The sequence below is a fragment of the Ovis aries genome, chromosome 22 (genome assembly GCF_016772045.2).
Source record: "Ovis aries strain OAR_USU_Benz2616 breed Rambouillet chromosome 22, ARS-UI_Ramb_v3.0, whole genome shotgun sequence".
Taxonomy (NCBI): Eukaryota; Metazoa; Chordata; class Mammalia; order Artiodactyla; family Bovidae; genus Ovis; species Ovis aries.
Window position 1 is genome coordinate 44,870,930 of NC_056075.1, and position 26,958 is coordinate 44,897,887.

The following is a 26,958-nucleotide window of genomic DNA, read 5'->3' on the forward strand; positions in this document are numbered from 1 at the left end:
CTAGGTCTCCTCTGCTCAAAAAATTTCTCGTGATTTAGAAACTTCACCTTACTCCAAGGAAAAACCACAATCCTTAACAGGACCTGCAAGGCCTGTGGGATCCAGAGGCATCACCTCCCTGCCCCAGTTTCCCTGGCTTGCTCTCTCACTCACACTTCTCTGCTCAGGCGGCCCCCTCACTGGTCCTCAAACACACAGCACACGCCTGCCTCAGGGCCTGCTCTGCTCTCCACCCGAAACGCTCCTTTCCTCCGAAACCCAAATGGCCAGCTCCCTTATTCCCTAAAGACCTTCATAGAATGTCAACTCTGCCACGGGGGGCTTCCCTGCCACAGGTCTGCCCTGTCTGAACGTTCAGCCACGCTCCTGTGCCCCAAACCCACTCCCCCAGCTCCTTAGCCTGCCCTGTTTCCTCTTTACATCTGTTTATTGTTGGAGCCCTCCGCAGAGTTGGGGAGGTGTCTTTTTCTCCCCACCTTTACGGCAGAGTTGGCACATGGAAAGCATTCAACAGATACTTGCTGAATGAATGAATGATGTTGCTAGCACATCAGGGTACTGCTGTTCAACCATCCGGGTTGCGCTCTGTTCAGTCAGTGACCAAGCTCTTCGAAACTTCACCGCATTCTGTCCCTTCCATCTCGCCTCTGATCCCAGACACCCGTGGCCACCTGCCTTTCTCCCCAGGCTCTCCACTGCAGCCTCTCGTGCACAGATCTGCACTTGCATTATATTATTCCACTTACAGCTCCAGTTAGCTGGCTACCACTGCATCAACAGAGCTGAAACACTTCTGTTGGGAACTCACTATGTTTCTGGATTTCAGTGACTTTTTTGCCCCCCAAATATGGCACAGAATAGACCCTTGCTGTTTTTAAAGGTTACGGCGTGAGAGTCTGGTGAATTAGCACATCCATCAACTGAAATATCTGCGAGCTTTTCGCATGAACCACGCACAGAAATCACAAATTAGCTCCTTTTTCAACATTTCTTAGAGCTGCTTTTTTCTTGATGACTTGAGTGGTTGTGTAGAAAATCACAGAGGTGCACTGAGATCCACACAACAGCGCGCCTCAAGCACGGCCAGCAGACCCCCCGATCTTTCGGGTCACTTGTAAACAACCAATATGAGGAGGCCACATCCCTAAGGATTAGAGAACTACTGAACCATCTGTACTACACACTATCTTTCCTTTCCGTCTCTCTACTCGAACCACTATTGAGCTATATCCTCTTTGGCAGTTTCCACAGCCTGAACCCAGATACAGTGGGTACTCGATTAGCAATCAGGGTGATTCAACCTCTGTCCCTTGGGGATTCTATGCTTTTTAAGACTGACATCAGATTGTGTTTTATTACAGGTGTTATTCTCAATCTAATAGGTTTTCTCTATTCTTAAGCCTTCTCATCTTCAATGCTTGCATTTTCATGTCTTCCATTTTCTTATTCAACCAATATTTGAGTGTCTACTAAGTATCTGGCCTGTGAACATGAGTAACATGTGAACAGGCAGGGCTAGGTCCTGACCTCATGGGGCTTACAGTCTAGCTGAAAACCAAGGTGGGGGGTCAAACAAAGACTCTTAATCTTGTAGTTAAATAAGGAAGACCTCCCTGGTAGCTCAGACGGTAAAGAATCTGCCTGCAGTGCGGGAGACCCGGGTTCAGTCTCTGGGTCGGGAAGATCCTCTGGAGAAGAGAATGGGTACCCACTCCAGTGTTCTTGCCTGGAGAATCCCATCGACAGAGAAGCCTGGTGGGCCACAGTCCATGGGGTGGCAAAAAGTCGGACACGACTAAGTGACTAACACTTTCACCTTCTTTCCAGTAAGTAAAAGAAGGAAGACTGACAGGTATGCGACAGGAAAAAGAAGAGATCCAGAGACAGGTGCATTCACAGATGAGACAAGAGCCTCATCAGGAAAGGCTGGATAAGCTATTACTAAAACTATTAAGTTTTATTTTAAATGTCATGGGTCTAACTCAGTCATTTCTTGATTAAAATTTTTATCTTTTAAACATTTTGCTTTTCTTTACAATTTTGTTAAATCTAACGTGCTACTCAATTTTCTAAATATTACCTATGATTTTTCTAATATCTACCTTCAATTTTCTTTATTACTACTGCATGACAAGTTCTAGGAGAGCTGGTGCCAACTGAATGTAAATGGCAGAATGGAATGGATATTGGAATTATGAGCAAGCTTACCAAACAGGGCAGTAAGTTCAGTTCGGTTCAGTCGCTCAGTCATGTCCGACTCTTTGCAACCCCATGAATCGCAGCACGCCAGGCCTCCCTGTCCATCACCAACTCCCAGAGTTCACTCAAACTCAACATCCATCGAGTCGGTGATACCATCCAGCCATCTCATCCTCTGTCGTCCCCTTCTCCTCCTGCCCCCAATCCCTCCCAGCATCAGAGTCTTTTCCAATGAGTCAACTCTTCACATGAGGTGGCCAAAGTACTGGAGTTTCAGCTTTAGCATCATTCCTTCCAAAGAAATCCCAGGGCTGATCTTCAGAATGGACTGGCTGGATCTCCTTGCAGTCCAAGGGAAGTAAGAGAAACCAGCAAATCCCATTCAAGTGAAAAATTATCAGAAATATTAAAAACTAAACACCACTTCTTGACTATTTAAAATTATTTTCACAAAGGTCTGTGAAAACAGGTCTTTTCTACGATCTAATTCACAGCCTATCCTTTTTCCTCTCCACTGCTTAGGAAAAGTGTTCTGGGAAAAACACACTTACACAAACACCTTGCCTTTTAAAAAATTATTTTAATGTAACTTCCAAATTTGTTTTGACACTATTTATGTGACCAATGCATTTTTCTTGAAGAATTTGTGCTAATTTTCATTGGAAGTTTCAAAAATAATTTAATAACTATTTAAAGTCTCTTCATATTCTGCAGAAGAAGAAATTATTTATTATTCAAATGTTTGCAAATAGGATCATATGGAGAGTCAGGAATTTGTTAGAAATCCTAGAGGATGTCCCTGGTGGTTCAGTGGTTAAGAGTACACCTTGCAATGCAGGGGACACGGGTTCGATCCCTGGTTCTGGAAGATCCCACATGTTGCAGAGCAACTAAGTCCAAGTACCACAATCACTGAGCCTGTGCTCTGGGGCTCTTGAGCCGCTAGTGAAGGCCGAGTGCCCAGAGCCCGAGTTCTGCAACAAGAGAAGCCACCACAAGGAGAAGCCTGTGCCCAACAGAGAGCAGACCCTGCAGCTAGAGAAAAGCCCCCACACACACAGCCACAAAGACCCAGCACAGCCAACATAAATAAAGAAGTCTTTCTAACGGATGTGAGTCCGAGCAAACTCCAGGAGACAGGGAAGGACAGGGAAGCCTGGTGTGCTGCAGTCCATGGGGTTGCAAAGAGTCAGACACAACTTGGCAAATGAACGCCCAACAAGGGGAGCAACTTAGTAAAAGGAAACATCTGTCTACGTGGAATCTTTGGAACAACGCTGGAATACTAACGCAATCTCAGCACATGTGCTCTACACATTCACTCAGGTTTTCACGTGGCGTCCTCCAGCTCCAGGTTTATGATAGACTTCCTAAGGTCAAGATCCACTCCTGAGTCATCTCTGCAGAGTCTACACCGTAACATAGGCCTTTGCAAAGATTATGTGACCAACACATATTAGCTGAAATAATAAACAATACACTCGTGAACCATGATGACAAGGTTTAGAACAAAGGAAGGTTAATGAGGCCCTGCAAGTGAGTAATGACGGTCCTCAGGATAGAGGGCTGTTATTTCTTTGGAGAACAGGATCATTAGTTCCCTATTCCACACCAACTCTATTCAAAGTGCTTGATTGTGACAAGATAAGGAGCTTGCATTGCAGCGTAAATTAACTGGCTGCTTCCTCCCCTGAAGAAGTCTTGCTATTACCCTGAACTAAACAGTATGATTAGGGCCACAGTCTATTTACATTCTGGCACCAGCTCCTAATCTCACTGCAAACCAGTAAGAGTCTGTGGACTGACACTGGTCTGCACACTGCAGACTTTTGAAAACAAAGGTCCTATCCAACCACCAAAGCTGGACTAGTACTATGGACAGCAATAATGATAATGAGGATGATTCTACCAATTAGCCTTTATGGAGTGCTTACTGGGCGCCAGATGCTACAAGTACTTAAGCACTTTATATGGATTATTTCATTTAAACTCTTAAGGACCCCATGAGGGTTTACTTTATTATTTCTGTTTTTTTTTTTTTTTTTTTTAATGAGGAAATTTAAGCCTTCAGAAGCTTAGTTAATTCACTCAGCTTCGAGCTGCTCAGCTGGGGTAGAGCAGGTGCTGAAGTCCTGCAGTCTGCTCTCAGCTTCGCCCCAGGTATGTGTCCCAGGTACGGGTCCAGTGTGTGCTCAACCGTGTCGCACCACGCTGCTCCCTGACTGCGTTAAAGAACTACAGCAGGCTCCCGCAGCAACACTGTGGGGTAGAGAACCACTTGATGTTACAGGAGGTATCAGGCAGGGTGGCCGGGAAAACATACTGTATGATGACGGTTCTTTCATGGAAAGGAAAACATAGCTGTAATCACCCATGCTGAGAGCTGCCATCAAATATCTAATGTGAAAGCTTTATTTTCCAGGTGTACTCTATTTTAATCAAAAGCAATGGACTTAACATAACTGGGCTTTTAAGAAGATTACTCCTTTGCTTTCCTTTGTTTTAATTGGCTCAGAGCTCCCCAAAAGCACATCCTATTGTATACCGTCATCCTGCTTATTTAACTTATACGCAGAGTGAAAGTGAAGTCGCTCACTTGTGTCCAACTCTTTGCGACCCCATGGAGTGTCAGAGTACAGCATGTGAAATGCCAGGCTGGATGAAGCATAAGCTGGAATCAAGACTGCTGGGAGAAACACCAATAACCTCAGATATGTAGGTGACACCAGCCTTAGGGCAGAAAGTGAAGAAGAATTCAAGAGCCTCTTGATGAAGGTGAAAGAGGAGAGTGAAACAGCTGTCTTAAAACTCAACATTGAAAAAACGAAGAACATGGCATCAGGTCCAATCACTTCATGGGAAACAGACGGGGTAACAATGGAAACAGTGACAGACTTTTATTTTCTTGGGCTCCAAAATCACTGTGGATGGTGACTGCAGCCATGAAATGAAAAAAGACGCTTACTCCTTGGAAGAAAAGCTATGACAGACCTAGACAGCGTATTAAAAAGCAGAGACATTACTTTGCTGACAAAGGTCTGTATAGTCAAAGCTATGGTTTTACCAGCAGTCATGTAGAGATGTGAGAGCTGAACAATAAAAAAGGCTGAGCACCAAAGAACTGATGCTTTTGAACTGTGATATTGGAGAAGATTCCTGAGAGTCCCTTGGACAGCAAGGAGATCAAACCTGTAAGTCTTAAAGGAAATCAACCCTGAATATTCACTGGAAGGACTGATGCTGAAGTTAAAGCTCCAATACTTGGGCCACCTGATTTGAAGAGCTGACTCATCAGAAAAGACCCTGATGCTGAGAAAGATTGAAGGCGGGAGGAGAATGGGACGACAGAGGATGAGATGGTTGGATGGCATCACTGACTCAATGGACATGAGTTTGAGCAAGCTCTGGGAGTTGGTGACGGACAGGGAAGCCTGGCGGGCTACAGTCCATGGGGTTGAAAAGAGTCAGACACAACCAAGCGATATCTCAATAATAACAATAATATACCAAACACAGGTTGAATTATCAATCCTGCACAATTTTTTTTCAAGAATTCTACATTCTACTGGCAATTTGCACATAAAGACTTCCCAAGCTCAGTCAATGTTTGTGTAGCATAATAACATATTACTCCCTACATGTAAGTCTATAAATCAAGGGTTTTGTTAGAATTTCAAATGGCTGGGCCACTCAGTGCTTTTTAACACTATTTTGATGATTATTTTTACTGGATAATATTCTAAAAACTAACACGTGAGTAAAAGCAAAGTTAATAAAGTATGCTAAAATATTAATTTGACTTATTTATGCAGTCTAGTTAGATATCTGAACAAATGCATGAGCCAATCAAAGTTGAAAACTAAAAATAGGCTATTGCCAGTCTCCCTAAGGAATTCACCGTATTTATTTTACCTACAACATACACAAAATGAACTTTCATACTTCTTTATCAAAGACAGTATTGCTTGGGGCATTATCATACCTCCTGAAGTTATATTTTACTTGAATCGTTGCTCTAAATGGAGATTGTGAAAAACAAGAAATATGAGGAAACTTTTTCACAAAGTGTGTGTGTGTGTGTGTGTGTGTGTGTGTGTGTGTGTGTGTGTGTGTTCAGTCAATCGTGTCTGACTCTCCACGACCCCATGGACTGTAGCCCGCCAGGCTCCTCTGTCCGTGGGATTCTCCAGGCAAGAATGCTGGAGTGGGCTGCCATTTCCTCCTCCGTGCTAACAGAGTCATGGGTAGCCATTCTGCACCAACTTTATTAAAACAAGAATCAATGGATACACTAGGCTGCGCACTCTAAGGCAGGTGGAGGAAAATAGCATCATTCCAGGGAGCGCCAACACACGGGCCTGGGAGAGCAGGGCTTCTGGTCTGTCCGTCTCTCCAGATTTTCTGGCCCCTCCTCTCCAGCCTCTGCCCCAGAGTTTTATCCCCAGCTGTCTTCTCACCGCACATAACCTCCCCGGAGAATCTCACTCACATTTTAACTTCAATCACTGAGTGCTTCGCCCGAGTTTCTATCTTCATCTCAGACATCTTTCTACAGTTCCAGACCCACACGTCCAAGTAACACGTACGGGACGTCCCAACTTAGCTAACAGGCCATTTCAGGGTGAACGTTCAAAACTGAACTTGTCATCTACCCCACTTCTCACACCTCTGAGAAACAAAAGGCTTCTTTCACGTTCCAGATTCAGCAACTGACAGACAGTGTCGTCAGCAGGAAGTCATCCCTGGCTTCTTCCCCACCTCCACCTCCAGCATCTCCAAGGCTGCTGATTTCACCTCGCTCAGCAGCCCCTCCTCCTGATTCCCAACACCATCACCACCAGAGCCTTAGTTATCTTATTTCTTCACAGAATTGCTGCAAAATCTCCAGTTTTGCTTTTCTGCCTCTATCTGCGGCTCTCCATCAACGTGACATCATTCACAAGCTGCCAGAGACCTCTGTCAAATGCAAAACTGGTCACGTCACTGACTCAAGTGCCTTTTATTACCTTCAAGACAAAAGCCTCACTCCCAGGTTCTTTCTGACTTAGTCTGTATTTGCCCCTCCAGCCTTCCAGTATGTTCTCTCTGCTCCAGCCACAATCCTATCCCCTGTACCTCTGCCCAGTCTCTTCCTCTGCCTGGGTGGTCCCCCTGCCCTCACAGACAATCCATCAAGTCATTTCCTAGTCCCTCCTGGAGAAGAAATCCAGGTCCCAGGAAGTACCTAACACATTACAGGTGCTCACCAAATATTTGCTGTGTGTACGCTGGAGTTAATGACAACCCTTTACATTTAATAAATTCTTTGCAATATACAAGGAATTTTCATTCACATCTATAATCACATTTGACAACCACTGCAGGTTTTATCATCTCGAGTTATCAATGAGGAAATAATGGCCCCTGACTTTCCCAAGATGGAAGAGCAGGAATTAATGCAATCATCCCTGACTAAAGGCTTGTATTCTATTATTATCCTACTTAATTATCAGGTACACACTGAAAACCCACTATGAGCTGAAAGGAATACGGAAGCAGCCTAGGTCATGGACTTAGCTCTAAAATGTTTAATCTCATCAGAGGCACAAGACCCATACACACAAAAAATGAGAGAATTCTACAAGATAGTATAGTATATATATAAAATAGACAACCAATAGGGACCTACCATATACACAGAGAACTATATTCAATATCTTATAAATACTGGAAAGAATCTTTAAGGTAAAAGAATCTGAAAAGGAACATATATATATAATATATATGGCTAAATCACTGTACTATATACCTGAAACTAACATGATATCATAAATTATACCTCAAAAAAAATAAAATTCTAAGAAGAAAAAAGAAAGTATACTGTAGCATAGGGCTAAGTGCCAAAGTGCACAGTGACCCCGGGGGGAACAGAAGTGCACTCAGTGGGCACTCACCTATCCTGGGGGCTTCCTGGGCCTCAGGGGGTAAAACATCCCTCTGCCGATACAGCAGACGCAGAAGACGCGGGTTTGACTCCTAGGTTGGGAAGTTCCCCTGGAGAAAGGAATGGCAAGCCGCTCCAGTATTCTTGCCTGGAAAATCCCATAGACAGGGGAGCCTGGCGGGCTGCAGTCCAGGGGGTTGAAGCCTTGGACACGACTGAGCGACAGCATGAACACACGCGCACCCACCCTGGGAAGGCTCTCCAGATAGCAGATGGGGGAGTGGGCAGCATGGCTCTGTAGCCATTACACCATGAATGATTAAAAGGGCTAACAGAGAGGCATTTCTTAAGTCCAACAATTTGAGTGCAGACCATGACAGGTCTGGAGGACAGAAAGGAAACAGCAAAAATGGAAATATAATTGTTTTCTGCCTTTGACCAAATTCCTTCTGAGTTTTAGAAAGTAACAGAGGGAAGAGTTCCCTCACTATGGAAAAACAGAAATCCAGAAACAAAAATGAAAACGTCCTCTGACTTATGAGAGTAAGTTTATGAAACAGAAGTACATTCATCTACTTTATTTTCTTTCTTTCCTTTTGAAATCATCCTACTTGAATTAAACCATGTTAACTTCCTAAAGGAATTACTTTTACTTTGAATTCTGATGCGGACAAGAGATTTAAACAAGAAGAAGAAAGGCCACTTCTGTCTCTTAATTGCTACCTTGTTATTTCCTGGGACAGTGCTTTGGCTTGCTACGTGTAGTTGAGCATCAGCAAAGTAAACAATAATGTAATTATTCCCTCCAGTGAAGAGCTGGGAAACTTTTCCGAACATGACAGTGAAAACAAATAGAAAAAGTAGTACAAAATACCCAAAGGGACAACCAATACCTTTACCATTCATTTCAACCTCCAGCCGCTAGCAACCGACCTCAGGTCATCCCCTCCAGTAATAAAGCACGGTCCCTTTATCTAGAGCAATTTCTTTAAAGCTCGTCTCAATCATTCAACAGACATTTAACAAGTACATTGTTACTGGAGAAAAAGAAACTGAATACCAACCCCTGCCTTGGACATTTTTGTATGTATCCCTTCCTCATTTTCACCCCCTTCTTTAGTCATTTGTTCCACAGGTACACAATCCCCTAAAACAAATGCTGTTTTTCAGTTGCTCATGTCACCTATTACCTAAAATATGTCAATGCAAGATTGCCTCAATGTCAAGCTCATAGTTATCGATAAAATCATTCATCTATACTACAAAATATTTACCAATATATATCTCTCTTTTATAACACAGTTATCCTCTGGTAAAAAAAGAAAAAAGTCTGCATATAACTATTAAATTCTCGCGCCCTTGTTACATCGAGATCTACAATTTTGGTTCTTCTTTTTAAATACAAGTGCCTAATCCTTTACTATACGGGAAAATTTAACCCTACCTCCTCTTTTCTATTAATAAAAGCCAAGCTTTAATCGTTATCTTCTTACTTTGACTATGACATTATCAATGAACATCATTATGTTTGTTTCTCCAGTGAAAAGACCAATTCATAACTTGGATAATGATGTGAAAACTAGAATTTGAAAAGACTGTACTACAGAAGAACTGTTGATCTTAGAGCCTTTCTATCTAAAAACCCATTCCACATCTCTAAGTAATAAGAACAGGTAGTCAAGGTACCATGAAGTGTTTACCTTCCAACTTGAATTTATTACTTTAATATTGTAGCTGTTGAATTACAGGTTCTGTATATATCACACCGCTTGTCAATATCCACATAAACATAAACCTTGTGGCTTTGACAATGAATCTGAAAAAGTCCCCAAACAGTCTGAGAGGGGAGAGCCCAATTTGGTGGAATATAATAAATGTCCCTTTCCATCACAGAATACCTGCTTCTCAGGTTCAATTAACCTCCGAAAGTAATTCTCCTTGATGTCCTTGTCATCTGCAGGGTAGGAAAGAATGAGCAGTCACTAACGTGACCCCAAAACACTCTCTTCTTTTCATTCCCCTCAAGTCCTGTCTAGGGCAGCAGGAGGAACTGATGGAGGGGCCAAAATCTTCAGACCGGAGCACTGCAGGGATCATGCCTTCCCTCCCACCTGCACGTGCATTCCCCTTCTTTTCCTTCTCTCCTCTCCTCAGGGTTGCTCTTCTTGATCTCTACAGCACCCTCCCCGTGGTCTGAATTTTTACAGCCTACCAGATAAAACGCCCGGTGATCCCCAACGCTTCCTGAAAGCACTACCTGCATCGATGTTTTCAAAACCACTCTTAGGAGAAAAAAAAAGACTATGGTGTGGAATCTTGCTACAAAAAAGGTTACGGTGTGTTTCACTGCCCTACCAAGCTTTGGTACAGAACGTGTGAGCTTGGTGCCCACAACTTGGAGCGAAAACCAGGAGCTCTGAAACAAATACACACACACACACACACACACTTGGTGATACAACTTGGAGCGAAAACCAGGAGCCCTGACACACACACACACACACACACACACACACACACACGGTGATACAACTTGGAGCGAACCAGGAGCCCTGAAACACACACGCACACGGTGCTACAACTTGGAGCGAAAACCAGGAGCCCTGACACACACACACACACACACACACACACACACACACACACACACACACACACACACACACACACACACACACGCACACGGTGCTACAACTTGGAGCGAAAACCAGGAGCCCTGAAACACACACACACACACACACATACACAATACTAAAACCCGGAAAGATCCGACTGGGGCCCACGGCCTGAAAGGTGACACTCGGGATGACTGCAATGTGCGCAGCGGAGGCGCCTTCTCCCCGCTTTTCGGGACCCGGGCGACGCGCTCGGCCCACTGCCGACCACTTGCTCCCATCTGCTAAGAAGCGCTGCCCGCCGAAGTGACACGAGTGGCCGAAGTCCGGCCCCGGGCCGGCCGGGCGCACCCTCCCCACCCGTGGCCGGCCCCCAGCCTCGCGGCCCGGGGGCCCGCAGGGAGGGCGGGTCCGCTCCGCGCGCCCGGCCGCGGCTCCGCGAGGCTGGGGGGCGGCTCGGGGTGGGGGGGCGTCTCCTCCCGGGCGTTTCACCAGTCGGGGCGGGGTGGTCCAGGGCCGACCCGGCGGGCCCGCAACAGGTGCGCCCGGGCCGCCCCCACCCCGGCCTCCCGCCGCCGCGGCCCGGCCTTTACCTGCGGTCTGCGGACGGAGGCCCGGGCGCGGCCGCCCTTCCCCGCCGAGCTCGCTGGACGCGCGGACTGACGAACGGACGCCTCGGATCGGCGACGGAGGGCCCACGGGGCCCCACCCGAAGGCCCCGCCTGGGACGCGAGGGCCGCCGCGGGGAGGGCGCGACCGCCCGACCAAGCCGCCCCGGGGCAGCGCGCCTTCCGCCCGCGGGCGCCCTCCGCCCGCCGCGCTCTCTGGCCCCCTGGAGACGAGAGGGCCCTCGCGCTCGTTCGCGTTTCCTGGCGTCTTTTGGTCCCTCCCTCTCGCCGTCCTTCCTGCTCCTCCTCCTCCCCCACCCCGCCCTCCGGGTTGTCAGGGCAACCGAAGCGACGCCGGCCCCCCGGAGGAGAGGCGTTAGAAGGGGCTTGCGGCGCCGGGGGCTCGGCCGGTAGGAGCCCGGGAGCAGCTTCCTCTATGGAGCTCCAGAGTAAGGGGGCCGGGGCCGGGGCCAGGGCGGGCCTCCCCCGGAACGGGTGTGGGCGCCCTGCGCGAGGCTCCGCAGGCTTTTTTAAAACGCTTTTGACTTGGATATACGGTCTCCCTTTCGAGAGTCGAGAAAGGGGCTAAATCCCGCGGAGTGTGATCGTCGGGAGCCGGAGGGCTGCGTGAGCTCGGGAATGTGGGCTGGCGGAGGCAGCGCCCCCAGGGTATTGCTTCCTAAAATGACCGCCCCCACAAGCAAATCCATTTCTTGTTACTATTGCTGTCATTATTATTGGAGCTTCCCTAATGGCTCAGATGGTAAAGAATCCTCCTGCAATGCGGGAGACAGAGGTTCGATTCCTGGGTTGGGAAGATCCCCTGGAGGAGGGCATGGCAACCCACTCCGTTATTCTTGCCTGGAGAATTTCATGGACAGAGGAGCCTGGCGGGAATACAGTCCACAGGGTCGCAGAGTCAGACACGACTGAAGCGGCTTGGCATGGTACAGTCCTCACTGTTTTGTTTGGTACTTTGATTCATTGACCATAAGTAGCCGTTCTGCTCCTAAATTGTCAGCAGTTGAACCTGCAAGGAGGCTAGCTCTTGTACTTATTAGAAGATACGGCATCCTCTTCGCAGTAGTCGGAGATTTGAAGGAGAGAAAAATTTTGAGCTTTGTGCAGGAGTGTTTAATTCGTTGCTAGAGGTTCTCCGAGGTAGGCTTGGACACACAAAAAGGAAAAAAAAAGTTACGATTTCTCTTTCTGTTTCCCACTTTGTTTGACAAACGGTGAGCAGTCTGCAATTATCCGATCTAACACAAGCTTTAACTTACTGTGTTTTTGATTGTTGTTCAGTGTTCTGTGCTTAGTCGTTCAGTCGTGTCCAACTCTTGCAACCCCATGGACTGTAACCTACCAGGCTCCTCTGTCCATGGGATTCTCCAGGCAAGAATGCTGGAGTGGGTTGCCATGCCCTCCTCCAGGGTATCTTTCCAACCCAGGAATACAACCCAGGGCTCCCACACTGCAGGCGGATTCTTCACCATCTGAGCCACCAGGGAAGCCCATTGATTGTTGTTGTTATATTATTACTACTGCTACTACTACTACTATCCAAACCTCTCTAGGGACACAGAGCTCCATCCTTCTTTCCCAAGCTGTTTTATTGCTCCTTTTGTTCTTAAAATAAGAAGAGTTTCATATGGAGACTAGAAAGACCTAGAACTTTTATAGGAGGATGCAGTTTAACTCTGAAAACCAAGTTGTCTTTTCTTGCACAATTTCAGAAATGAAAGTACTCAGACCATGTCCATTCTCTGGGGTATATGCTGATGTTGTTAAAGGTCGTTAGTTTCCAAGGAGGTTTCTAAAGAGTTTCTCCTTTCTTTTAACTCCCTTGCTGAGCAGAAAACTTATAAGTTGAGAATTATAGTTTGAGTGGATTTTATCCACTATTCTATCACTCACACTTGTAACTCTCTGGATTTTGTGTGTTATCTAACCTGTTGAAAGAAATTTAACTTACAACAATGTTAGAATTTTTGTATCATTTCAAAAATGCTAGGGTGTGTATGTTCTCTCTTTGCTGCTGCTAAGTCACTTCAGTCGTGTCCGACTCTGTGCGACCCCATAGACGGCAGCCCACCAGGCTCCCCCGTCCCTGGGATTCTCCAGGCAAGAACACTGGAGTGGGTTGCCATTTCCTTTTCCAGTGCACGAAAGTGAAAAGTGAAAATGAAGTCGCTCAGTTGTGTCCGACCCTCAGCGACCCCATGGACTGCAGCCCTCCAGGCTCCTCCATCTATGGGATTTTCCAGACGAGAGTGCTAGAGTGGGGTGCCATTATAAAGTGAAGTGAAATATCTCTCTTAAAAATGCCAACTTTATTTCTTCAAATTTATGTTACTGTTTAACCGTGTAAACTAAAAATTTCAAGTATGGTATTGAATTTGGTATTTCCAATTTCAATACCAATATCAATTTCAAATTCCAATACCAATTTCCATGGTATTCTCTGTGTTCTAAATACTCTCCTGGGGTGGAGGATTGAACAGTGAATAAAACCCTGTTAGCTTTGGTTATCCCTGGGAAACTGAGCAGATACTTGCCCAAGAACTTCTGAAAACCTCCCTGGGGTCTGAGATTAGGGGAAAGGGAATGCACAGAAGGCTTCCGGCAGAATAATCCAACAAAGAGTGTGGGAAAGGGGTTCCAGACAGGTCCCTGAGACCAGAGAGAGCAGTGTGGGTGTAAGGTTCAGAGGTCAAAGATCAGTAGAGCTGTAACTGAGAAGACTAAGGGGTGGAGGGGAGAAGGAAGAAAAGCGACAAGGCTGGAAAAGTGAGTAGGAACTGGATCCTGGAGACTTTGTAAAATGGTGAGAAATTTATTACCTCTATGAATGACACATCCGCTTTATATCTGATCACAGATATATCTGATCACATTGGGTCTTAAGGTGGAGAATATTTGTTAAATAATCTTTTATGCCTGGGACACAACTGTAAATTTCTTTACATACTCTCAAATGCTGTCACCAGTTTAATTTTAGATAATTCAAACAATGACCATTTACCTTAGAGAATTCTTTAGCAGCCTAATAAGCATCATTTTGGGTGAACGTTAATTTATTTGCTGTTAATACATATTTTAAAGGACAAGATTAGATGGTCTTTAGGTCCTTTTTAACTTCAAGAAATGTACCCTACCAGATTCCACCTGAGACTCAAATTACTATTTTATTCTCTCAAAGATACTGGAAAATACTATGGCTATGATATTAACAAATACTACAATTATACTGTTATCAGTATTATATTAACAATATAGTATGTTGTTATGCCAATATTATCTGGCATATTTTAAGCCTGGTGTGTACATGATACCATTTGTTATTGGGGGGTTTCAAGTAGCATTTTACTGGTGTCGTTGAATATAGCACCAGTAAATTGATTTAAAAGGAGGCACCTTCTTCATTGCCTTTAAGGATTAAACATGTACCTAAGGACAACACCAAAGAACTACTAGAAATAACCCCCAAGTCAGTCTTACCCATTCTGTTTCCACACACTTAAGTTTCTATTACTTTTAGGAGTGACCTTTATTGACTGAGTCGTTAAAATCCCATAAACATAAGCACTTCAAATCCCACAGCTGGATCACACTCTGGCAATAAGCACAGGGTGACTGGGGCTACCACTGTTTTGCAGAATGATAGTAAGTCAATGATCCAAGAAATGACTCCTAGGGGAAAGGGGCAAATTAAATCAGCTTACAACCCTGGGCTGTTCAGAATGGTTTTGGCTCTTGGCTTACATATTTACATCTTTAATTATTTTCTTCCTAAACTAACAACACTGTTGGAAAGATAACCCATGTATGAAATAACATGAAAAATGCACATCAAATTCCTATTTTTTTTAAATTTTATTTTTACTTTATTTTGCTTTACAATACTGTATTGGTTTCTTTTTGGGTGTGCTGGGTCTTCACTGCTATGCACCGGCTTTCGCCAGTGGCAGCTAGTGTGGGCCACTCTCCAGTCCAAGTTCTTCTCATCGTGGTGGTTTCTCTTGTTGTGGAGCACAGGCTCTGGGTGCGCCAGCTCAGTAGTTGTGCTGCATGGGCTTAGATACCCTGCAGCGTGTGGAATCTGCCCCGGCCAGGGCTTGAACCTGTGCCCCCTGCATTGGGAGCTGGATTCTTACCCACTGTGCCACCAGTGAAAGTGAAAGCTGCTCAGTTGTGTCCGACTCTTTGCGACCCCATGGACTATACAGTCCATGGAATTCTCCAGGCCAGAATGCTGGAGTGAGTAGCCTTTCCCTTCTCCAGGGCATCTTTTCAACCCAGGGATTGAACCCAGGTGTCTTGCCTTTCAGGCGCATTCTACCAGCTGAGCCACAAGGGAAGCCCAGGAATACTGGAGTGGGGAGCCTATCCTTCTCCAGTGGATCTTCCCAACCCAGGAATCGAACTGGGGTCTCCTGCATTGCAGGCAGATTCTTTACTAACTGAGCTCACCAGCAGGGAAGTCCCCAATTCCTTTTTTTCTTTTTCTTTTTAAGAGAAGATTTATGTTCAACAGTGCTATCTCTTCCCTAATATTTTAGTAAGTGGCAATGCCAAGGAGTAGCTTTGCAGGTCTTTAAACTTTCCTTTCATGATCTTCCCTAGCCCACTAAATCACCCTAAATAAGCACATACTCTGAATTTTAAAATGTGTATATTTATCAAGTGCAGCATCAAGATACACCCTTAGCTCCCGCTTACAACCATATTGCCACCTGCCCTCTGAACTCTCCCTAAATAAAAAATGCTGGGCCTAGTTCAGGCCAGGCAGCAGTTTCTTGAGAGACACCTCCCTTTTCAAAGGAATCCTAAATGGGATTCTAGGTTACTCCAATGACTAAGAGCCTGAGACGTAGCCTTAAAGGGGTGAAGACCTATTTCTCCAAACCTGTTTTCCCACTGGTCTGCCCCATCTATGGGTAGGATCTCACCATCTTGCCAACTACTCCAGCTGGAAGTCTGAGTGTCATCCTGAGCTCCTCCCTTTTACTCAGCACCCCTCCCACTCACCCCACCCACCAGCGTGCCTGTCTATTCCACCTTACACACACCCTAACTGTGGCTTTCTCTGCAGTCATCACCCATATTCCAAGCCACCATCTTGCCTAACCTGTGATGGGAGTCTCTGCTGATTTCTGCATTTCCTCTCCCTACCTGTGCTCACCTGGGGGCCAGAGTAAGCTTTTCAAAATGCACAGGTCATGCCACTTCCCTGCCAAAAGCCTCCCCCAAGAGTTCTTATCCAACTGCCTCTGCAACCCACCGCGTATGGGATCTTGGGCACACTGTGCTTCAGCCCAGCGGCCTGTTCGTCCCTTCAGCGTCCCAGGCTCCTTTGGGACTGCGGGCCTTTGCACAGGCTCTTCCCAGGGTGGGGGCGCTCTCCCTCCTGCTTGACCCCACTCAGTGTCTTCTGCTCTCAGCTGAAATGTCAGTCCGTGCTTTGTGTTCAGGTGTTCAGTCGTGTCCGACTCTGCGACCACATGGACTGTAGCCAGGCTCCTTTGTCCACGGGATTTCCCAGGCAAGAATACTGGAGTGGGTGGCCATTTCCCTCTTCAGGGGATCTTCCCGACCCAGGGATCGAACCCCTGACTCCTGTGTCTCCTGCATTGTAGGCGAATTCTTCACCGCTGAGCGGTCAGGGATGCCCCATGTCACTCCTTGAGTGCTTTTCTCTGATTCTGCAAAGAGGGTCAGGCCACCTCCCTATGTTACTCCTGTCTCTGCAATGATCAGAACCTGTAATTCTCTGGTTAATTTTCGCAATCTGTGTTCTCCACCGGGCTGTAGGGTGGCTGAAGAGGGCCCAGTCTACCATTCTGCTTCCAACACTTAACATGGAATAGGCCCCGAACAAGCATTTATTGAGTGGATGGCACTGCTGTAACACCTGGGTGCCTTATTTAATTTTATTTCCTTAAGAGTGTTACGATGTGCTTCAAAGGGAAGCCATTTTACTCTGTAACAGAAAGGGCTGTGCACCAGTGAGATTTGAATTGCCTCTTGTGTTATATGCTTTGGGTAAAGTTCATTTAAATCAGGCGCTTGTAAATGTCAGGTGAATTACAAGTATGGCATTTCTTTTTCTTCACTAGTTTAAAAGGGGGTCTTTTAAGTATATCATTCTATCCAGTAAAATTAAGGAAATAAGAAGGCAATCTTATTTGAGGGGACTGAAAGACTGCCAGTTCATAGGTTCAACAAAATCTTTGCACTGCCAAGGAGAACTTATTCATTAATTATCTGAGAGACTGCAGAGTATTTAAGAGCAATAAATTAGGAGTGTTTTTTAAAAGTCTGTGTAACAATTTTTTGTCAAGTAGTCTTAGTCTCTTACAGAGTGAAACAAGTCAGAAAGAAAAACACTAATACAGTATATTAATGTGTATACATGGAATTTAGAAAGATGGTAACGATGACCCTATATGCAAGATAGCAAAAGAGACACAGATGTATAGAACAGTCTTTTGGACTCTGGGAAAGGCGAGGGTGGGATGATTTGAGAGAATAGCACTGAAGCATGTATATTACCATATGTGAAATAGACTACCAGTCCAGGTCCGATGTATGAGACAGGGCGCTCAGGACCCATGCACTGGGATGACCCTGAGGGATGGGATGGGGATGAAGGTGGGAGAGGGGTTCAGGATGGGGGACACATGTACACCTATGGCTGATTCATGTCAATGTATGGCAAAAACCAGTACAGTATTGTAAAGTAATTAGCCTGCAATTAATTTTTTAAAAAAAGAATATTAATTCTATCAGTTAGATTGCAATTCAAAAGTTACCATTGAGAAATAAAGGCTTATTTAAATCAAGTTTAAAACTTAAAGAGATTCAAAGCAACAGGTTTTAAGTAGCTATAAAATCCCCGTCAAAATGCTGACGTTCATTGCCACCCTGACCTCAGGGTGCTCAGCCCGTCTCAGGGAGGGGCAGACCGACTGGATGGGCGCAGCTGTGTGTCAGCAGAAGCTCAGCACTATCCTCCAACCAAGTCTGTACCCGATACCTTGGATTCCACCTCTGCTTGCTGGGGAAAGAAAGCGCTGTTACCACTTGCTTGGTCTGGGGAATCTGCCCAAACACGCCCAAGAAACTAAACTAAACCGACCAGTTTACTGGAGGGGCTTGTGCCTGAGCATCACCCAAGAGTGGCCTGGATGAGTCATTAAGTACAGAAGGTGGGGCAAACTTGTTCACAAATAAACAATTCACACCAGTGTTCTGTGCATTTCCCTGCTCACTGGGCTGGGGCAAAACTGGAGATGCTTATCCTGGGACCCTGCCCATGTCTCGGGACATTTCTGACCTGAGCAGCAGAAAGAAAGGAGACATCCCTTGCTTTTAAATTCCTTTAGCTGAAAACTCCAATACTTTGGCCACCTGATGTGAAGAACTGACTCATTTGAAAAGACCCTGATGCTGGGAAAGATTGAGGGCAGGAGAAGGGGACGACAGAGGATAAGATGGTTGGATGGCATCACCAACTCAATGGACATGGATTTGGGTGGACTCCGGGAGTTGGTGATAGATAGGGAGGCCTGGCGTGCTGCAGTCCATGGGGTCGCAAAGAGTTGGACATGACTGAGCGACGGAACTGAACTGAACTGAGCAGTAACTTGCCCCCTTCCAGGCTGTCAGAGACGCCTTCCTGGCCTCACCTTCTTGGGAGAGCTCTCATTCTCATGCTCTCCTGCCTCCTTGTTTCTGCCTGGAGCCCACTCACTGCCCCATCCGTGTGTCTGTCCTTAAAAGCATCTCACCAACGTTACCATCTCTTAAAACACATTGCCTCTCTGTTTACCCTCCTCCAACCCAAATTAGAGTTAATTTCTCCCTCATAGGTACTGTCTGCACTTTATTACTACTTTATTATTCTAACGTGTCGTGAGTGATATATATTTGTATGTTCAGCTCTCCCATTAGAAGTTACCTTGAAGTGGGGACTTCCCTGGTGGCCCAGTGGTTAAGGATCTGCCTTTCAGTGCAGGAGATGTGGGTTCAATCCTTGGTCAGGAAACTAAGATCCCAAATGCCTTGAGGCAACTAAGCCCTCACATTGCAGCTAGAGAAGTGCCCCAGGGAAGACCTAGCACAGACAACAAAAGAAAGTTAACTTGAAATGGATTAAGGGCTTAAATGTAAGACCTGAATTGTAAAGCTCCTACCAGAAAACATAGGGAAAGAGCTCCTCAGCGTCGATCTTGGCAATGGTTTTTTGGATATGACACTAAAAGCACAAGCAGCAAAAGCAAAAAATCGACACGTGGGACAACATCAAAGGAATAGTCTTCTATGCAGCAGAGGAGACAGTCAGCAAAACGGAAAGGCAGCCTACAGAACGGGAGAGGATGTTTGCAAACCATCTCTCGGTGAGGGACTGATCATCTCAAACACATTAGGAACTCATACAACTCAATAGCAGGAAAACAATCCATTTTAAAAATGGATAGGAGACCCAAAGAGACATTTTTTCCAAAGAAGAGATATGCGAAAGGTCAACAGATACGTGAAGAAGTGTTCAACATCACTGATCGTCAGGGAAATGTGAATCAGAACCACAAGGAGATGCCACCTTACACCTGTCAGAACGGCTGTTATCAAAAAGATAGAGGTTTAAGTGTAGGCAAGGATGTGGAGAAAAGGAACCCCGGTCCACTGTGATTATCCTCTTAATAACACAGGTCAGCCCTATTCATTATGAGAGGGGGCTGCACAAGTGCCTGAATAGCGGAGGATGAGAATCATTGGCTGTCTTGGAGGCTGGATATCACAGAAATTGTATCAGTTGTATTACTCTATTTAAAGGCTTTTTATAGTTTATATTTATTTTTATATTTGTATTTTCTCTGGCTTCCCTGATAGCTCAGTTGGTAAAGAATCCACACCTGGAATGCAGGAGACCCTGGTTCAATTCCTGGGTCAGGAAGATCCTCTGGAGAAGGGATAGGCTACCCACTCCAGTATTCTTGGGCTTCCCTTGTGGCTCAGCTGGTAAAGAATCTGCCTGCAAGGTGGGAGACCTGGTTTCAATCCCTGGGTTGGAAAGATCTCCTGGAGAAGGGAAAGGCTATCCACTCCAGTGTTCTCCAGTGTTCCAGGGACTGTATAGTGCACGGGGTCGCAAGAGTTGGACACGACTGAGTGGCTTCTACATTTTCTCCATTATGCATTCGTTTTCTCTTTCATCTTTCTGCTTATATCTTTACTTCCATTATTTCAATGTACTGTTCTTTTTTAAAAGTTTTTTTTTTGTGATAGATTCTTGCATCGGTGCTTTCAGCCTTCTTTTTAAAATAAATGCATTTAAGGCTATGAATTTCCCTCTGAGCCCAATTTTTTTTTTTGTAAAATTGTTTTGTAATATACGTACATATAAGAAAGCAGACAGCGTTAAACCTGCAGGTTGATGAATTATCACAAAGTAAACACACTCTGTTACGAGCACCCAGATCAGGAAAGGGACTACCACTAGTTGTTTAAGTCTGAGTCTCGTAGTATTGCCGTCTATTTCAAAGATCATATCTGATCATTTCAACACCTGAATCACTTGTAGGATTGTTTCTTTTTTCTCTTGTTGCTTAATATTCAGCCATTTGGTCATGTATCCTGGGATTCCTGGTAATTTTTGATTGAATCCTTGACATTCTTTGTGAAAAATCATAGAGGTTTGGGTAGGCATTATCTATAGAGAACTTTCGGAGAAGGCAATGGCACCCCACTCCAGTACTCTTGCCTAGAGAATCCCATGGATGGAGGAGCCTGGTGGGCTGCAGTCCATGGGGTTGCTAAGAGTCGGACATGACTGAGCGACTTCACTTTCACTTTTCACTTTCATGCACTGGAGAAGGAAATGGCAACCCACTCCAGTGTTCTTGCCTGGAGAATCCCAGGGACAGGGGAGCCTGGTGGGCTGCCATCTATGGGGTCGCACAGAGTTGGACACGACTGAAGTGACTTAGCAGTAGCAGCATAGAGAACTTTATTTACTTTTGGTTGGCGTTTAGGTTACAAATAAATTACCTTGCCTCAGTTGAGGATACTCTGTTTTCAGTTTGCCCTTATTTCTAGGATGTAGCCCTCCATTTCAGGGACATTAGCTGAAAATCTGGAGTTTTCACGAATGTCCTTCCTTTTCAGCAGGTCTTATACTGCATTTCTTGATCCCTAGCACCATGATATTGCCAAAATCTCTGCTTATTCATGGTCAGCAACTTCCCCAGGGAGGAGTTGCTGGGCTCATTTCTCCATGTCCCTTTTTCACTCATTAAGCCCATTAAGCCTTGGTTGTTTTGGCAGTCTTCAACTCCAGTGTTTCTGTGTGACTGTTGCAAGTGTTACTTTCTATTTGTCTTGCCCCAGCTGTGAATCAACCACAGGGACTGTAGGGGGAATGTAGGGCCAGTTTCAATGTTCTTTTCTTCTCTTGGGGAGCTTGGGCCCTGATCTTGTCTACGTTCTTGGACTTTATGGCCTTCGTATAGCTGTTTTTAAATATACTATCCAGTTTTTGTTCTTTGTGGAAGTATTACTGTGATACCTGCTAGAAGACTAAATTGATAATTAAAAACTTAACAGAAGATCCTCAAAGACATTTAATTCAAAAGACTTAATCAGGGCTTTCAATAAATTTTTCATAGCCTTCTATTTCTTAAAAAGATCTGAAAGCATATGTAAAATTTAATTTATTACACCCGGCAGTATTTCCTGCCTTTTAATCATTCAATACGTGGTTCGCAATTTATACATGATATCCATGTCTTCTAGTTTGTGATCAAATTGTATAAATCCTAGTTAATAAAGATAACTTTAAACTTCAGTAGATGATATTTTGGGGCTAAGTCCTTGAAGATTAAAAGAAACTTTTATGACTATTTTATGTCCATTGCAGAGAAAGCACTTTTGATGGTTAAAAAATTATATATACCGAAAATAAGCTGAGGCCAAAGATAACTAATGGAATAGTTTCTCCAGGGGAAAGCAGTATCTGCTATCTATTACCATCTTATCTGCTAATTTGGTTGAAAATGTGCTCAGGTAATTCCTGGAGTTGGTTAAAGGTGTTACTTAAGCCTTCTTGAATCTACTTAGATGATGGTGGTCTTTTCTCTCTCTGTTGACTGGCTTCCTCTCTATTCTGTGCATATTTTGGGATAAGGACACCTGTGGCACCCCACTATATGTTAAAAGTTTCAAGTGCCCAAGGAGAGACAGAATTTTCTTTCTTAACTTGAATTATAAGAGCAGGATCCTTGTTAGACCAGCTGTATCAGATGCCCACCTCATCATGAAGGATGGAGGGGAGGGATGTCCATGACGGCTCATAAGCCAGGGAAGCTGTAAGGATCTGGGCGAATGTCACGGCATCGTCAGCCAAGGTGACTGTGCAAAACCATTGTGGTTCAATACTGTGTTCAGTGGGTCTTTGACTTGCTGCAGGGATGCCTGTTCCTCCCTGATCATCTCCTCCAAAACTGTTAGCATGGAAGCAGAAACACTCTTCACTGAGTTACTTCTAAGATCCATTCAAAGAAGCGGGGACTTTTTTTTTTTTTTAATGACTCAACTGTTTCACCTTGCCTAAGGTGACAAACATGAGTGGTGCTGGAAACCAAAGCGTTATTGCAGCCAAGTCTCTCTGACCAGTATAAAATTTTACCTCTTACTATTTTATTCACAGCATTTCGATCGTTAAGGTATTCAATATCCAAACCAAATTTCTCAACAAGTTTCCTTTCTCCCCATTTCTCAGGATGGAAATCCTCATGACGTTTCTGTTTAGAAAGTTCTCTGTACTTATACCTGCTTTCTTGTCTTCCAAAGTGAGAGAGTCAAACTGAACTTTAAAGAATCTTTTCTATAGACTTAACATGATGAGTTTAGGCCCAGTGAAATCTAAGACACAGAGTAGCCACAGTATTCTCACTTCTTGATGTATAAAGTGAAAATAACTTGTATTCCAATTTACTATTTAATCCTAAGAATGAGGCTGGTCTAGGAGTCAGAGCTGTAGTGTCATAGCCTGTGGCTCTGAGCAGGCACCCCTGACACAGCGTTCTGAAAGCCAGCTTTGTCTGTTTCACCGTTGAAGACCAAGTATGACAGAAGTGTTAGTCACTCAGTCGTGCCCGACTCTTTGTGGCCCCCATGGACTGCAGCCCATCAGGCTCCTCTGTCCATGGGATTTTCCAGGCAAAGATACTGGAGTGGGTTGCCATTTCCTTCTCCGGGGGATCTTCCTGACCCAGTGATCAAATCTGGGTCTGTTGCACTGTAGGCGGATTCTTTACTAACTGAGCTAAGAGGGAAGCCCTAAAAAATGACACAGGTCAGGACCAGACTCCCTGGTTTAGTACCTGTGTGACTCAAAAGAGCTTCGGACTTTTAGATCAATGTCCTGCCTTCTGTGGCTCAGGCCCTTGTAGTGAAAGTATGTCTTGGGTTTAGTAATGCTATGGATTACATGGTAGACGTTTCAGATCTTTAAAAGGAATAACAATTGCTATTCAAGCCCGGCATTATCCCATCTGTGCTATATCTGCATGAATATGGAGCCTGTCTTTTTTTTTAACTTTTTATTTTGTATTGGAGTATAGCCAATTAACAATGCTGTGATAGTTCCAGGTGGACAGCAAAGGGATTCAGCCATACAGATAAATGTATCCGTTCTCCCCCAAACTCCCCTCCCATCCAGGCTTCCACATAAGATTGAGCAGAGCTCCCTGAGCTATATTCAGCTGGTCAATATGCAGCTCGTCTTAATTTATGCTTCATGTTATCACAGATGTGTATTTCATGTCACGCACATACATATGTACTTCTTACTTTGGAAGTTTTCAGAGTCAGAGCATAGTTCAAAGTCTTAGAACGAACACTTTTGCTCCTTTCATGGAGATACGATTGTTTACATTTTGCCACACTGGACCTCTCTTCCCATCTCTCTCCCTCCCCCTCCCCTCTGTCACTTCTTGGACACACACACACACACACACACACACACACACACACACCCGTTTGCTGAACCACCTGAAAGTGGTTGCACACGGCATGGTACTTCAATCCTGAATACAGCAATACATGTAGGACATTCTCCTAGAGTCACAGTACAGTTAATAGCGGCCTCCAAACTCAGCCGTGATGTGGTAATAACAGCTCATGTGCACTCCCGATTCATACTTTCTCAATTGCCTTCATAATGTCCTTTATGGCTGTCTTTATTTCTTTCCAAGTGACCAGGATCTGATCCAGGATCGTACACTGTGTTTAACTGTCAGAGTCTTTTAGTCTTCTTTAATCTAGAAAAGTCTCTCATATATATATTTTTTTCTTTCATGACACAGTTTTGAAGTGGCCAGCTGTCTTTATGGAATGTCCCAGGCTAGATTTGTCTGATTGTTGCCTGAAGATGTGTTCAGTGAGGTATTTTCACAACGGATGTAACCTTACACTGAGGCTGCGGATTCCAGCGCTGTATCCTATTTTGATACAATGTCGCGGCTGCAGCGGAAAAGGAAGAGATTAATTTTCTGGAACGCAAGGGAAATTCGAGTTGAAGAATCTCTGTTGAGAAGAGAAAAACTAGTTTTTCTGGGCTGTCGAGACTGTGCTACAAGAGCCGGTCAATTCGCAGTGCTAAGCCACCGCTTGGTGCTTCCTACCATTCTAGGTGTGGGGCGGCAGTGTGGCAGGCAGCCTGGGAAGGAAAGGTGTGCCCTTCTTTTTAAGAAATCTGCTCCGAGCAGAGGAGAGCCTGACATACGTGAAATAATTTTCCAGTGGAATAGACAGTGTATCTCAGCTTAGGGCCAGGGCCCAGATTTGGGCATGGCCAAGAATGAGTGAATCAGTGGCTTGTAATTGGGCCAAACTCTGCTCTCCGTATCTTTATTTTTACTGCTTCCAAGTATCCACTTATGACTCTAATTAGACCTGTATCTTTGCAGCCTTCCACATGCACCACCCCTGGAGAAGGGAAAGGCGACCCACTCTAGTATTCTGGCCTGGAGAATTTCTTGGACTATATAGTCCTTGGAGTCGCCAAAAGTTGGACATGACTGAGCGACTTTCACAAACACGCACCTCAGCCATTCATGCCTTTATTCCTTCGCCCAGCGCCCTGCCCTTCTCTGCTGTCCACTCTGCACTGGTGGGCGGCCCCTACGATGCCCCCAGGCCCCCTTCTGCCCCCAGCATCCTCTCCCTGGTCCCCTGCCCCATTGTGCCAAGTTGGCTTGCGCGGCTGGTGGCATGGGGCACAGTGCTGCCGTCCCTCCCTCCATTAGGTTGTAGACGACCGGAAGGTCTGCCTCGGGCCGATCTTCAGCCTCTCTCACCCTCTCTTTCTTTCTCTCTTTTCCCGACGTTGCCAAGACCTGAACCCACTCAAGTGTCCCTCTGACCGGGAGCCAGTGAGGACTGACTCCTGCCAACAACTCAGGGAGCTCGCTCGTAGCCAGATTCTCCAGGCTCAGCTGAGGCGACCTCGGCTGGCAACTTGACGGCCACCTCAAAGGGAGGCTCTGAGCTCTGTCTACCCAGCCAAGCCATCCCCAGACTCCTGACCCTCCGAAACCATGAGATAATAGGTTCTTGTTGTTTTAAGCCACGAAGTTTGGGGGGTTGTTAGTTAGGCAGCCTTGGAATATCAGATACCATCTTGTGCCAGACACCCTGGCCTTCCTGACTCCAGGCAGCACTGATCTCGTCCAGCCAGAACTACTTTTGCCCTTTGCCTCCTTTTCACTCTTTCCAGAGCTGCTTCTTTTACTTTTGGGATGAGTACTATAGTCTGTTGCTATTGTTTAGTCGGTAAGTTGTGTCCAGCTCTTTGCAACCCCAGGCTCCTCTGTCCATGGGATTGCCTAGACAAAAATTCTGGAGTGGGTTGCCATTCCCTTCTCCAGGAGATCTTCCGGACCCAGGGATCGAACCCGTGTCTCCTGCACTGGCAGGCAGGTTCTTTACCACTGAGCCACCAGGAAAGCCCAAGTCACATAGTTACAAGTTTCAAAACTCCAAAGGTACCAAAGAGTACATAGTGAAAGGTCACCTCTTGCTGTGACACTGTCCCCCAGTTCCCAGCCTGCAGGCAACCACCTTCTTAGTTTTTGATGTATCATTCCAGAGATAGTTTAAACATTGTATATATATGTCAATACAGGTAAATTATATAAGCTACATTCTTTTTCTCTATTCTATACTTTTTTTTTTTGTCCTCTGTTTTGGAGAGCTTTCTGTTTAGTCCATCATGAGCTTTTTCATTTTTTTTTTTTTAAACAACTGTGCAGTATCTACAGAATGAATTTGTCTAATTTGTTTAACCAGTCTACTGCCGCTGATCATTCAGTTTGGTTCCGGTCTTTGCTACCATGATAGGCTGAACAAAATATGTCTATTTCCTAATCCCCCAAACCTGTGACTATGTTACCTCCCATGGCAAAAGGGACTTTGCTGGTGTATTGAGTTAAGGATGGCAAAATGGGGAGAGTGGTTGTATTATTCAGGTGGGCCCAAAGTAATTAACCACAAGCATCTTCATAAGAGGGAAGGGGGCGAGTCAAACGCCGGAAGCGGATGTGAGGGTGGA

General features: G+C 45.2%; 2 protein-coding genes across 4 annotated transcripts in view; one reads left to right on the plus strand and one right to left on the minus strand.

Annotated features, from left to right (window-relative positions):
• DHX32 (DEAH-box helicase 32 (putative)) overlaps window positions 1-11,618 on the minus strand; it is a 51,110-nt gene extending 39,492 nt beyond the window's left edge. Inside the window, exons 1-2 of one of the 2 annotated variants that reach the window (XM_027960378.2) lie at window positions 11,331-11,618; window positions 10,021-10,076 (exon numbers count right to left, since the gene is read on the minus strand). The gene's annotated coding sequence lies outside the window, so the exon portion shown is untranslated. The remainder of the gene's footprint in view (window positions 1-10,020; window positions 10,077-11,330) is intronic. The other variant, XM_027960377.2, reaches the window with a different exon arrangement.
• Window positions 11,619-11,678: 60 nt separating this feature from the next.
• FANK1 (fibronectin type III and ankyrin repeat domains 1) overlaps window positions 11,679-26,958 on the plus strand; it is a 113,659-nt gene continuing 98,379 nt past the window's right edge. For both annotated transcript variants that reach the window (XM_060404584.1, XM_004020262.6), the window contains exon 1: window positions 11,679-11,794. In XM_060404584.1, the coding sequence (XP_060260567.1) occupies window positions 11,782-11,794 (13 nt within the window). In that variant the 5' untranslated portion in view covers window positions 11,679-11,781. The remainder of the gene's footprint in view (window positions 11,795-26,958) is intronic.